The sequence below is a fragment of the Mya arenaria genome, chromosome 16 (assembly GCF_026914265.1).
Source record: "Mya arenaria isolate MELC-2E11 chromosome 16, ASM2691426v1".
Lineage (NCBI taxonomy): Eukaryota > Metazoa > Mollusca > Bivalvia > Myida > Myidae > Mya > Mya arenaria.
The window spans coordinates 40,380,945-40,395,367 of NC_069137.1; the positions used below are offsets into that span (position 1 = coordinate 40,380,945).

At 34.0% G+C, this 14,423-nt stretch overlaps 1 protein-coding gene across 1 annotated transcript in view; it reads right to left on the reverse strand.

Moving 5' to 3' along the window:
• The window catches only part of LOC128221647 (uncharacterized), a 49,919-nt gene that overhangs the window by 21,190 nt on the left and 14,306 nt on the right, over positions 1-14,423 (reverse strand). The window contains 13 exon segments of the mRNA XM_052930249.1: positions 130-326; positions 918-996; positions 1,994-2,118; positions 3,725-3,893; positions 5,486-5,635; positions 5,981-6,086; positions 6,378-6,522; positions 9,449-9,752; positions 9,960-10,104; positions 10,518-10,617; positions 11,534-11,762; positions 12,393-12,482; positions 13,888-14,084. Coding sequence (XP_052786209.1) covers positions 130-326; positions 918-996; positions 1,994-2,118; positions 3,725-3,893; positions 5,486-5,635; positions 5,981-6,086; positions 6,378-6,522; positions 9,449-9,752; positions 9,960-10,104; positions 10,518-10,617; positions 11,534-11,762; positions 12,393-12,482; positions 13,888-14,084 — 2,036 coding nt within the window.

Below are 14,423 nucleotides of genomic sequence, written 5' to 3' on the forward strand. Positions count from 1 at the left end.
TAAACTCGTGCTATTCCGTTAAGTGTTGTTTGACATAATGTAAAGAAACACTTAACTTCAGACATGACGACTGCTCCAAGGATGGATAGTTTGTCCACACAGCTTAACATACACGCGAAATAGACTAACCTTCTGAAACCAGTGACCGATCGCGTACTCGAAAACCTGGTACCATACAAGTGGACCGCTCCCAAGGGGGTGGGTTCTGGCACACACCGCTCCTACTGTGTTATCCCGGATCATGAGGTCAAGAAGGGCTTCAACAGAGTCAGGTGTGAACCGGACGTCTGCATCAGTTGTGAGGATAAAACAATCTTCTTCCGATGCTTCAGAAAAGTAAAGCATTACAATGACAGTTCACATATAACAGTGGTTGAATGATACCGCCTTTAAATAATCAGAACATACAATTATGAATTAAATATGATACTATTATGTATCATCGGTGTATATGTTATTCGTTAATCGTATGTGTTTTACCAGTATGTACTACATTCTTTTTGTTTTTATCACTTGTGTACATGTTCAAGATGCAATGTGCATTTGTGTGTAAGCTATATCAAACAAGGCTATATGAAAAAGGCTTAGCTACTATTTTGATCAAGCTTTAGCAGAACATCAACCCTTTGTAACATACATACACATTTGTTTTATTAACTTCAACATACCAGACATTCTTCAAACTCACAGCTGAATTGTTTCAAACTATAGCGTTTTATAACTGAAATGTGAAGACAGGTATAACTGATAAGCTGATTTGAATCACTCTCGAATCCTATGCTGAGATAAAATCCAGTTGTTTTATGTCCTTTTTAGTATTCCAAGGGAACATTCCCCTAGTGGGGCTCAAACCCCTTGACCTATTGTGTGAAAGGCGGACAACTTAACCATTGGACCACTTAAACCATCTAGCTTACCATTGTTGTCTTGTTTAAGTTGAAAGTCGAGCACATATGACATGTACATCACCTGACTCCATCTTTTTTTGTTTTTGACCTTGAAAATAATAGAAGGTTAAAATCGAAAGGTTTTATCTGCTTCTTTATGTAATGTTACATAGAACCTTTCGGCTTTCAACCCTAAAATAGAGTGTTACAGGATGACCATAATGATGATATAGTTACTACAATGGCATTTCACTAAATTATATGGAGAACCATGTAACACTGTATTGCTATAGAGACAACATGGGCGTGCCTTCTAGAATGACGTCAGACGTACGTGAAAGCTACTCCCGTATATGCCAAACATCTCTATACAAAAAGAATGTTGTTCAATGTCAAACGTTGACATATGTTTATTGATAAACACACTGTGATTTAAAAATGTCTGAACTTTATATTCTTGCTAAATGTACTAGTGAAGCTGTACAGATAAAAGAACATCGAGGACTTCCACAGAAAGAGCCATTTCGGATAGAATATTTAATCGAACAATGTGGGTTTTTTATAGTTTATTTTTCAAGTGGAGATATCTTTCTCATAATTTACATGATCACCCTTTTATTGGCTAAGAAATATGGGTAAAATTTTGACTTAAAATATGTATGGTTATTAAGTTTCCATCATCTAAAAACATAGCTTAAAAAGTGTTCAAAAATGTATTTTGTTACATAGGAATGTGAAGGTGAATATATTAATAGAGTGTAGTTTTGACACAATCCCACAGTGTTATATAATACAAACACACAATTAAATTAAGACCGAGAAGTAAACAAATCAATACACAGCGTTAACAACGATATCAGCGAATTGAATATTAATCAGGTATGAGTTGATCTACAGCTTATACAGATATTTTATGAACTTGTCGTTACGAATTTATGAAAAACACTAAATTTATAGCCCAAAACAAGACTTCTCTGATAGTACATATGTAGCAATCTATTTGCAGATCCATTAAATACGGTTATAATACATATTCAATCTTTAAATTTCAGTGACGATTACTGCAAAATATTGGTCATATAACGCTTAGCAAACAAAGCATATACCTTCACATTATCTTTTAGGTGGATGCAGAACACCATTCCTTTCCCGCTGTCACCAGCCTTTAGTGTCCATGACAACAAGATTCCGTACGGGGTGGACATTTTGGTACATAGTTCTGTTCCCACACCTAACATTGACAAGGCTTAAGTAATTTTTCGTTATATGTGTATAGCGGCTAGCTCAGTCTCTTAATTACTATTTTATTGATATATATATACATTTGGACTATTCTGTCCAATCATTGCTAACCTATGATTATTTAATAATTATGTGAAAATGCTCATCACCAAATGAATCAGCTCAACTTACTGGTCCGACTTTCTGACCCTTCTAAAGGTTGTTCTTAAAAACGATGCTGGTACAATATTAAACAGGTCAGAGACAACGCACTTTTCACCCAGATTTCTCAAGTAGCACATCTTCAGGTTAATACAATATTTACGACGACCATCTGGAGTCAACGATGGTGTCGAAGATCCTTTGCTGCTTATACTTTATATTATGTATTGTACAACGTGTACGTCATTTATATGACGAGATTTAACCTCAGGGGTGAATAAGTGCATTGGAATGGATTTGCCCCCGGGGGTATTTCGATTTTGGCATGGTTTTACAGTATATAGTTGACAAATAAAACAAATTAAAGTAAGGAAATTGTTATAAAGCATTTCTATTTATTTTATGCAACTTTTTAAACTTTCGTAGCAAACTGCTTTTATGAAGGACATAAATGTTTGAAATACCATGTTTTGTACCAATCAAATATTTTATTCACGTGCCATCAAAATAGAGTGCAAAACCTTTGAAAACATTTAATTGAAAGCTATCGAACTCCTATTTCAGCAAAAACATGTTTTTAAGTTATCGATTTTAAAAACGTACGGTTTAGATGTTTTCTGATAGTATAACAATAGTTTTTTTGAAAGACAAATAGATTCTTTTATTATTTTCCTGAAATAGCTGCGACAAAATATCGCTCAGTGTATAAAAGTGGTATTAAATACAGATATGTTTATCTTACCCTAATATTATTAGCTACATCAGTATTTCTAATTTTATTTTTCAACACCATCTATTGGCATCTTACTAAATCTTAAATCCAGCGGCAAATTTGCCCACTTGGATGTATTTGCCCCCGGGGTCAAATTTGTCACATCGACAAATGGTCGGCATATAAACGCAGCTTTTAGACAATGCATTTTTCGACCAGGCTACTAATGTTTAAGAAGTGTGGTCTAGAATAGTATATGCAACTGGAGACGATACTGATGTTCCTGATCCACTCCTGCTAGCATTAGTCTTTTACAAAAGTGTACAGTTAATAACTTTACTATATTAACCAAAAGTAATACTTACTATCTGCTTCGAAACCTTGCATTATTCGACACAGTTTAAGTCATAGCTCTCCTGACAAATGTCGAGGATACATATAACTAATTTAATAACAAACGTACGGCAATCACGGTATACCTCGTTTCATAACAGACTTTCCACAGTACTTCATTAAGCTATTTAGCCATGCATTAAGCGTTCATTAGGAAAAACAATCAGATTTTCAAACTGACAATTTAAACTCTACATGTTATTTCGTTGGCTACTGCGCTTGTACCTGTAGTTTCCATTGTATTTTTTATAAATTGGTAGCACTAACCTAGCACTGTTTCAACAAGTGAAGAAAGCTGTAGCACTAACCTAGCACTGATTAAACCAGAGTAATTTTCTGTAGCACTAACCTAGCACTGTTTCAACAAGCGAAACCAGCTGTAGTACAAACTTCGTTGGGTGTCTGTTCTTTACAGCTCCGTCAAAGAACACGTGGGCCTCAAAATGTCGGTTGCCTTTTGCTTGTGCGTGATTAAGTCCTTGTATAGACTCCAGGAGCTGTCTCATCTCATAATCAGCCTGCAAATTTCAGTGTAAAAGAGCAGCTTGGATATGTATGTGTAAAAGAGCAGACTGCAAATTTAGGTATAAAAACAACCAATATATTTAGGTGAGCAAGAAACTTTGAATGTAAAACAGCAGCCTGAATATTTAGGTTTCAAAGAGCAGTCTGCATCATTAGAGGAAAAAGAACAACCTGATTATTAAGGTGTTAAATCAAAAGCCTGGGTATGTAGGTGTAAAAGAACAAGTACTGATTCGGATTCAAATTCACCGGAATAGCTGTTTTTATACTTAGGGTGTTTTACTTTGCTTGCAATGACTCTCTCACCGGAAGTGTATTCAAGCTTTAGAGAAATAGCTGTTTTTATACCTAGGGTGTTTTTCTTAACTTCCAATTGATCTCTCTCGGGAAATATATTAAAGTATTAGAGGAATAACTGTTTTGTATACTTAGGGTGTGTTTTTTTGCTAGCAATGGATCTCTCTCGGGAAATATATTCAAGCATTAGAGGAATAACTGTTTTGTATACTTAGGGTGTTTTACTTTGCTAGCAATGAATCTCTCTCCTGAAATAAATTAAAGTATTAGAGGAATAGCTGTTTTTATACTTAGGGTGTTTTTCTTTGCTAGCAATGGATCTCTCTCGGGAAATATATTCAAGCATTAGAGGAATAACTGTTTTGTATACTTAGGGTGTTTTACTTTGCTAGCAATGGATCTCTCTCCGGAAATATATTAAAGTATTAGAGGAATAGCTGTTTTGTACACTTAGGGTGTTTTACTTTGCTAGCAATGGATCTCTCTCTGGAAATATATTAAAGTATTAGAGGAATAACTGTTTTGTACACTTAGGGTGTTTTTATTTGCTAGCAATGGAACTCTCTCCGGAAATATATTCAAGTATTAGGGGAATAACTGTTTTGTACATTTAGGGTGTTTTACTTTGCTAGCAATGGATCTCTCTCCGGAAATATATTCAAGTATAAGAGGAATACCTGTTTTGTACACTTAGGGTGTTTTTTTTTTGCTAGCAATGGATCTCTCTCCGGAAATGTATTCATGTATTAGAGGAATAGCTGTTTTTATACTTAGGGTGTTTTCTTTGCTAGCAATGGATCTCTCTCCGGAAATGTATTCATGTATTAGAGGAATAGCTTTTTTATACTTAGGGTGTTTTTCTTTGCTAGCAATGGATCTCTCTCCGGAAATATATTAAAGTATTAGAGGAATAACTGTTTTGTACACTTAGGGTGTTTTTCTTTGCTAGCAATGGATCTCTCTCCGGAAATATATTTATGTATAAGAGGAATAACTGTTTTGTATACTTAGGGTGTTTTACTTTGCTAGCAATGGATCTCTCTCCGGAAATGTTTTCAAGCATCAGAGGAATGGCTGATAAACTTTGTCCATCAGCAACAATAAGAGTTAGTTGAGTTACAATGTTTGAAGAATAACAACGTTTGATATGAGAGCACATCGAGTAGTGAAAGCGGAAATATTATTTTTGCTTCTTTATTTGACATCACTTAAAATAGTTTATTTAGCTCTCATCCTTTGAAATTAAGGTCAATTAAATGCAATTCGTTAACTGCTTTCGTGTAAATACCTCTCTATACATTGTTGTACAAACATAAATCTTTGAACGCTTTGCCTTTTCAGTGGGGTTTTGATGGCCTTCGTCGTGGTATTCATTCTTTCTGACCAGCATCAACCATTGCTCCAGCAAGGCAGAATTGTACATTGGTGTCCAGAAAAGCTGCAATAATAAAACTACATGGAATATTTCATATAGAGGTGGGTTCTTATGGTACTGGGCACGTTTCAATAAATATATTAGGTGTAAATTGAAAACCTTTAAGTGTAATAGTTTTGTAATTTTGCTATATATTACCAGTGCGGGTTCAGATATGATTAATTAATGATATGATATACTGTGTGAATACGGATTTATGGTAGTGACCAAGTCTTTTCGTCGAATTGTATTCCATATCTTAACTAAAATCCCACTACTAAGCATGCATGGTTTAAAACGCTCAGCTGAAATTAAAATACAACAACAAATTGTAGGACACACACATAAACAAAAGAAATACGGCTATACCTGGTTTTCTTTCAACATAACAACCGACTGCGACCTAATGAGAATATATCCGGTTGATAATAATTGGGCGGCGACCAGTAACACCATGGCAGCGATTGCAAATGTCCTTTCCGTTATATCTAGGACACACTGACTAGCTGTGGTAATATCTGTATGAAATATGATATTTGATTTAAAAATATTCTTTCTGTATATGATTTTTTAATAGTCCTAAAATTTTCTCTACTATTAAATATTTGTCAAAGAGCGTGTATTTAAATTAATTTAATTTAATTTAAATTAAAAAGCAACGAAAACCATTGGGAAACTAACACATTTAAAAATCGCCTGGAGTAATGGCGTTTGGAAATAAAAGAGCAAACGCAATACGTAAAAGAAACAAAAAGTAATTTAATACTTGCCTGCTGTAATAACTATCATTTCACATAGTACATTTGGGAAAAGCAGAGCAAATGCCATTGGTGAACTGACAAAGATCAACGGTATGGAAAATCCGAATTTCTGCATACAGGTTGTACATGCTATGTAAGCCGTGAAATACCCTGTAAAGCAATTATTCAGACGTGAAATACCATGTAAAGTAAATGTACAGACGTTAAATACCCTGTAAAGCAATTATAAAGACGTTAGATACCCTGTAAAACAAATATACAGACGTTAAATACCCTGTAAAACAAATATACAGACGTGACTTACCCAATGACCAATTAACACCTCGCCGAAAGAGATAAGGCTACGCCTACCATGTCATGTGACAACTTGGTAAGGGTCCTCCAACGAGAACGCAGATACAGAAGATAAGAATGTACAGAAGTTATACTTTACAGTCCGATCAAAGATAGCATGGAACGTCGTAACCCGTATCAATAAAAGCAAGTATAATATTAAATTAGTTCATTTATATTAATTCAATACAACGTATGATTCACGTAGAAATAATTTGATATGTACACGTTAAAATAATTTGTTACTAAATACCATCGACATTTTGTACAGAAGAAAAAAACGGTCTCTATTTTAAACCTCAAATTTAGGTAATCAAAATGCGTATTAATCTTTCTTTCAATATTTAACATTTGTTTTGAAGAAATGTCAAATCTCAATTGGTTTAGCTGTTTTTCAGTTTTCCCCATGAAAAATGATAGGTTTGAATTATTATTATTATTAATATAATGACCTTTAGTTATTGTTTCTTTTAAATGTGATAATATCTAAATTAAATGGAATACAAAATTGTTCTAACAAGCAACATATAGATTACAAATGATCATAGTCATAATCAATATATGTTTTATAATTTGATTTGCGTCATTTACATTGATAAAACAAATCTCATTTCTTATCTATAATTGTATACTTTTTGCTATTGTTAGTTATATGATATCAGATATTAAATATAAATTTCAAATATATTTGTGATTCAATATATTGGAAATTGAGTTGTCTGTTTCCCTAAAGGTATTTCTAAACAAACTAAAAGGCAAATGTATATGATTCGGATTTAACACTCAACGCACAAGAGGGGTACAAATTTCAAAATATAAATGAATCACATAATCGTCAATATTATACAGTCAAATTGATTCCATGTACCAGTTATGCTATTTCCTATCTTAAGACTAACGGAAATTAAACGCATAAACGTGCACTAAAGGTACAGCTATAGTAAACGATTCATACATTCGGAGCGATTAATTATTGCCATTAAGGTCACTTTGTATCAAACAAATACTAAAAATTCATAAATCGAGCAAGATTAAGAAAAAAATGTCAGTATTTCGGCTTTCATTATTTGTCTCAACTTTCTCTTAGTAATGAGGAATACATTTTGTAATTTTATGCCATTGTTTTACTACGTTTATCATAATTTAAAACACAACTTAATGGCGCAGGAGTGATATAACCCCATGCAATATTTTCATATATAACAAGTGTAATAACTATGCAAATTAGGTAACCGCATCACAGAAAAATGTATTGATACGCGCTATCAAAAAACGTAAACAAACATCAGAAACAGTTCAAAAGAAACCCCGTCGGTGTCAATAAACTCAGCTCCATGATTAAACGAATGGTGAAGAAAGCTGCGCTTAATTCAAACAAACGACTCAATGATCACATCGCCAGAAAATACCTCGTCCAGATATTGAATAAAACAATGTTCCTGCGAACCAGATTATGCAAATATCTGGACACAAGAACATTGCATCTATAAACAACTATAGCCACATAAATCCAAATCAACACAAGGAAATATTCAACATCCTGTACTCCAGTTTAAATACCCCTTCTACTTCAATGTTAAATGCTGAGACTATGCAGTTCGCCAGCAATGCTCAAGTTCACACAGTCACTGATTCCACATCAAATCTCTTTTTTTCTGGTGAATTTTACAACATTTTGGTGCTCCAATTCACGGAGGTAATATCAATGTGCACATCCATTAATATGACAAAAAAACATGTTGTAATCCACCAGCTACAAAGCGAATTCACACTATTGACGCGACTGTGACGCTGACTTACGGTCTTTTAAAACTTTAAAACCGCCAACTTATATATACACACTCGCGTGATTACTAATGACGTCACGCAGTTATGACATTGCTCTTATTTTTGATTTGCTTGATTTAAATGGATTGAATTATGTATTGCTGTTGTTTTAAAATAAAACCTTTGAAAGTCGATTGATAATTGAGAGATGATTTATTACTTTTTATTGTAAATAAAATGTTTTTATGTCGGACTACTTTCTTTCCCTGCGGATGAAGCATCCTAATAACGCTAATAACACAAAATGTAAATTCTTCGTTCTAGGAGACGAGAATGTGTATTGAAGAAACTTTGGCCTAGATTTCGATCGTAATCGAGTTATGTTATAACAGCCTATTATACTACGAATAATAAGTGCAGATTGTTGGAGGTCATGGCAGATAGCAACGAACAACTGATAAGCCCCGCCTTATCTTGACGCTGATTGGTCAGTAGGGTATCGATCGTCTTTTTGAACCGATAGGACGCGTTATGTAAATTGTAACATGCAATACGAAGCGTGCGTTTATTTGAAGCGTTGTATTTTATCCGCTCGCTACTTATTGCACGGTCACCGTTCAAATACGAAAGATAATTCATAACTGAAAGCAAAACGATCATTTTCCTGTACGGTTAAACACAAGGTAAACGTAAAGCTACCTATTTATTCAAACTATATATAAACACCTATGTCATGTTTTATGAATATGGATCCAAAGAGTTAATGGAGGAGTGGAAACGTAAATATTTTATCTGATTGTTAATTAATAGCATATAAGACATTTTCGTGTTTACTCCTTGAGAAATCAACCAACATTAAAGTATATCTAAAGCATTAACAATACTAATACTGAAGTTCAAGCAATATAAATTCATTATTCACAAAATATGTGTAATTTCTAAAATATGATTTCTAAAAACCATGTAATATACTTACCAAACAAACTTCCTATTACATTTCCCAAGAAAAAGATCCAGTATGATAGGCTAAGGTCGGAGAAATTAAGTTGACTCCAACCTTTCACGTAATCACTTATCCCCGTAATACCGCCAGGAGAAGAGTATTGAAACAGAATCATAGATATGCCATATATCGTGATCGCCTTTAAAAATGACATATAGATGGTTAGCTTCCAGGATGGTCGTATGTGCAAAGACGATTTTGAAGGTTGAGGATGGGCCATGTTTGCTGGTCGAATTCTTTCTTCTGATTGGATACTTGTATGAACTGTGCTGACATCCTGCAGGAGGTATATCATGTATGTAATTAGAAATAGTGTATATTTTATAAAACATGCATAATTATATGTCAAATGCTGTTATTTTGTTTCGAAAAAGCAGGAGTTTTCTAGTTCACAAACAAAACTATAAATGACATATAAAAATCATTATTTAATAACATGCCAATATCTTAGTTACTGCACATTTTTCAAACGATTGTCGCTCACATTGCTTGTTTTCTGATGATCACTTGGAGACGAAATTATACTACTCGCAGTGCCGTAGGATTCGGTCAGAGGTTCGTGTCCATGGTCATCAAGGTTTCCGTACGTATTCGCATGGTCTTCATCTTCATCGAGCTTTAGTAGGTATCTAAAAATTAAAACAAAAGTTTTGTTTGTTGCCTTTCCAGTTTTTACAATCACAACGATACAAAACGTTGATTCGTCTAGCTTAAAATATACCATAAGCAGCGCACTGTAGCCGACAATTATGGGATAAATCAGTGTTGCCTGAGACTCTAAACAATTGTCCCAAGAATTTGAAATATTGCCCTTAAATCAAATTTTCCTCAGTTATAAATAAGTATGTGTCATTAATAAAGTTAGTGTAACACAACGGGCCTAGTCCTAAACAACCGGAACAGTATATTTAAATAATATCATCTTACCACAAGCGAGTTAAATGTTTGGCTACTAGGCTTGTCCCTGTAGTATTCAGTGAAGTATTAGACATGAATTGATAGGGATGATCAATGTTGGAAAATGCTTCTATCGTGAAAATACCTTTGAACTCCAGGGGTCCACGAAATTGATAAAAATAACACAGCCACTGGAGCAATGAGGTAATCTTCAACTTTGCTTGTCTCTATAAAACACAGGTAACCTGAAATAAATGGAGCTCAAATGATGAGAGCGAAAAGGTTATATCTGCCTTTTTATTTCATGCCACGTAGAACCTTTTCGCTTTCACCCTTCTTGTTGAAGGTTGGTATACATGAAGTCGAAGGTAGTGTTGCACAATCGGACCCAAAATGCTATCGACAATCGAATCATGTCGAAAGGAGTATTTCGATTTACAATCGGATAATATTATATATTACATAATCATTTTCCGTCTTTACCTGATATGTAAGTGAGGTCGGGCGTTTAAAGTCCCATTGTGTTTTAGTGATGTAAACTGTTTGTATGTATATCCAAATGACTCAACCTTTTTGACATTTTGTAACCCCAAGGATGATAAAAAATGCATTTATCGCAATTACAAAACGCAACAAAACCAAACGTATAATGTAAATTTAGCGAGCACAACGTAAATACGAATTGTGCGTATCACGTGACTTTCTTAGTACCATAAATTATATGTTGCTTTATATACTAATGATTTCCATTTTTTGACTAAGAAGTTATTGGTAAAATTGTTTAAATGTTTTTTAACAAAATAATCATACTGATACTGTTATCAGAAAATGTTTCAATTGAAAGCTAAATTATATTCAACTAAAGAAAAGGGAGGTAATAAGACAATTAGTATTGACACATTAAATCGACTAATATCTTTATTGAAACGGCCCCCAGGGACCTGTTTGATAAAAATATCTTTGTCGTGTTTTTAAACCCTTGAATATGAAATATTATAATACATGACAATCTTACATCCAGGATATATAACTATGAATAAGCTATGTTACTTTTTAAAGGAATGCATTTTAAATACAATCACGTTAAACAATGTTTTGAGTTATAGAATTTATTTGGCTAAGTGAAAAAATAAACTAAAGATTGCTGCGCTAGGGTCATACCAGTCAATCCACAGCCACCAATTTCAAATACAAGCGCCGTAAAGAATCTGAATTTATCCTTTGCCCGCGCATCCCTTCCAAGTAAAAAGCTGATCACAAGATTGTAGAAGATGGGCGCAATGAATACGCACATCATAAGGAGCACAACAACAACTGGTTTGGTGATACCGGGGATTTTGAAGATAAAGAATGTAATCCCAACTGATTCCAGAAGACATACCACCGTCGCCTGTAATTTAAAACGAGATGGTATGCACATAAACAGTGTCACTAATTTTAGTAAAGATTGGATAGTAATTGCTGAAGATAGAAAGCAGACACATTGAAATGTGTCAAAGTTTAATAATGTTGAGGCCTCCATAACTCTGGAGATAACTGTGCGATCTGGCGGGTGATCTAATGCACAAGATATATAACATAAATAACGCCAATAAACATTGCAACCAAACTACGTAAATATTGGATAACGATAGGAGAAAGGAAATAAAAATGTGACGACGCGGACGACGAGCACGAAGTCGACGGAAGACGTTTTGCTCGATTTTTGTGTGCAAAGCAACGCAGGGGACATAAAAAACATGTACACGAAGGTCGTATTGGCGTCAAAGCTACTATTAAGCTTATTTTGACTTAGGCTCATTAAGCCTGCATGTACATGTTTAACATAACGAGGGGAAAAAGCAAACATCTTATATACACTCCTTTTTCTAATGTTACGTGGAACCTTAATGCTTACACCCCTCGATAAATATTAGTATTAACCTACCGCTCTCATAGACCTCTTCGATGGCCATGGTAGATCCTTACGAAAAACTCCCCGTAAGATACCTCTTATTAAGTTGAATATGTGAGGCATTACTGCCACAATCTGTAGCATTATAAACATCCCTGGAGCATGGCCGTTCTTCTCTGCATGGAACATTCGGTTTGCAATGGATATAAACGATATCTGAATTAAATATAAGTGATATAAAATTGGAATTAAAGATATATGAAATAGATGGATCTGATTTCTGATTAAGCTATAACTTACATATGAAATGGATACCGTATATGACACAGGGTGGAAAAAATGCATATATTTGTTACAATGATGGTTATGGCTCATGTGTGTCACATTAATGATTTGCACATGATAACTATCCATGCCGGTAAGATCCACTGGTTGAGCATCTGACATGCACGCAGGTTTCGGAATTCGGTTCCTGGATTGTTTGCATATTTTTTCAGAGCCATAAGCCGGCACATGTCAGAGGATTTGTGAGCTTATTGACCCCAAATTACTAACCTTCATTCTGACTTGTGCGTGTCATAAGTACCACGACAATTGTAAAATTGAAACAATTGATCTAAAATTTGTCTGACAAATATACAAAGCTTTGTTATATACTGTAGTCCGTGCAGGATGTTAAAATGACGTCTTAAAACAAAATAGTGCGTCATTAAAATGACATTTATTATGAAATCAGGTGCCTTTAATGTTGTTTAAATCAGAAATGTATATATGTTTATAATAAAATGGTTATAAGTATTGCGTGTTTATCCGTTATGTCGCATCTCGTGGATTTTGGCAGATTTTGAGTACTAATAACCCTTTTAAAAAATGACCCTTGTGCCTTGATTCATGATTTCTGGGCTTGTGAATGTAGTATCCATTGTTAAATTCAAATTATCAATATATTAATCATCAAAGTGGTACATATCTGAAACGGATATGAATGATACCCAACGTAAATGTTTTCACCGATAAGACAATGACACTTGTTCTTTAGTCACAAATAGTTTACTCACAAAACATTCGTAAACTTCCCAAAATCGTTTACACCCAGATACAGTTTTTTACTAGTTTACGTACATCCGTGATGTATGTCCGTGATGATATGTTTGGTATTGATGCAGCACGAAATCATTCCAAGAGGTTGATTTTTGAAAGGCACAAAGTGTATAGCTAATAATTCAAGTTAATATTCAGACTCAATACGAGTATTCAAACATCTAACAATAACACAAGGTTCAAATTCTATGACACAATACAAGACTGTTTCGGGATATACTGTATGTGTAAAGAAAGAAAGTGTACAGTGAACTTAAATGGCATAGAATGTTTTAATGTAAGTTTGATCCATATATCGTTTTATAATATATTATAATAATACATAATATGCAAATTATTTGTTAAACATTTTAGTGACATTTTCTCGAAACATGAACAAATGATAACATACTTTTGTGAAAATTGAATTGGATTATTTTGCAATGACTTGATTTAACGGTTAACTGTGACAGCCCTTATACTACAACAGAAAAATAATAACGTTTAGTGAAATAATAAAATTTTATTAGTCAACACTCACCTTACTGAAATTAACGAATCCCAGTATCAGTACAAACAAAAGCAAGGTCGTGATCCACTTGATGAGGACGACTTTCTTGGAAGGTCGATGACGGTAGTCTTTCTTATTGAGATACTCATCCTCGATTTTTGCTGGCATTTCAACCACCAGTTTTCGCCCTGGTTCTGTATGTCCAAGGTCGGGTGTGGTTCTCACCACTAAAAAACAACCACTATATGTATGACTTTTGTACGAGTAGCGGTAGGCTACAATAGAGGCTACAGGGAAAAACCTACTAGTCTACTTTTGTTGTGATCAAATATAAAATAGTTCTGAACATAAGGAAAAATATATCAATTTGATAAGCTAATACATAAACTTACTTTTATAAATGTAATGATAAATAAGAAAACTAGAATATGATAATAAAAAATACTGCACCAGCAGCATGAATTGATCATTGGTCCTCTCAGTCTGTGGACTCTATGGATTTTATGATACATATTAAACACAATTTAATCATTTGCGGAACTGGCGAAAGCTGTGAACATTCAAAA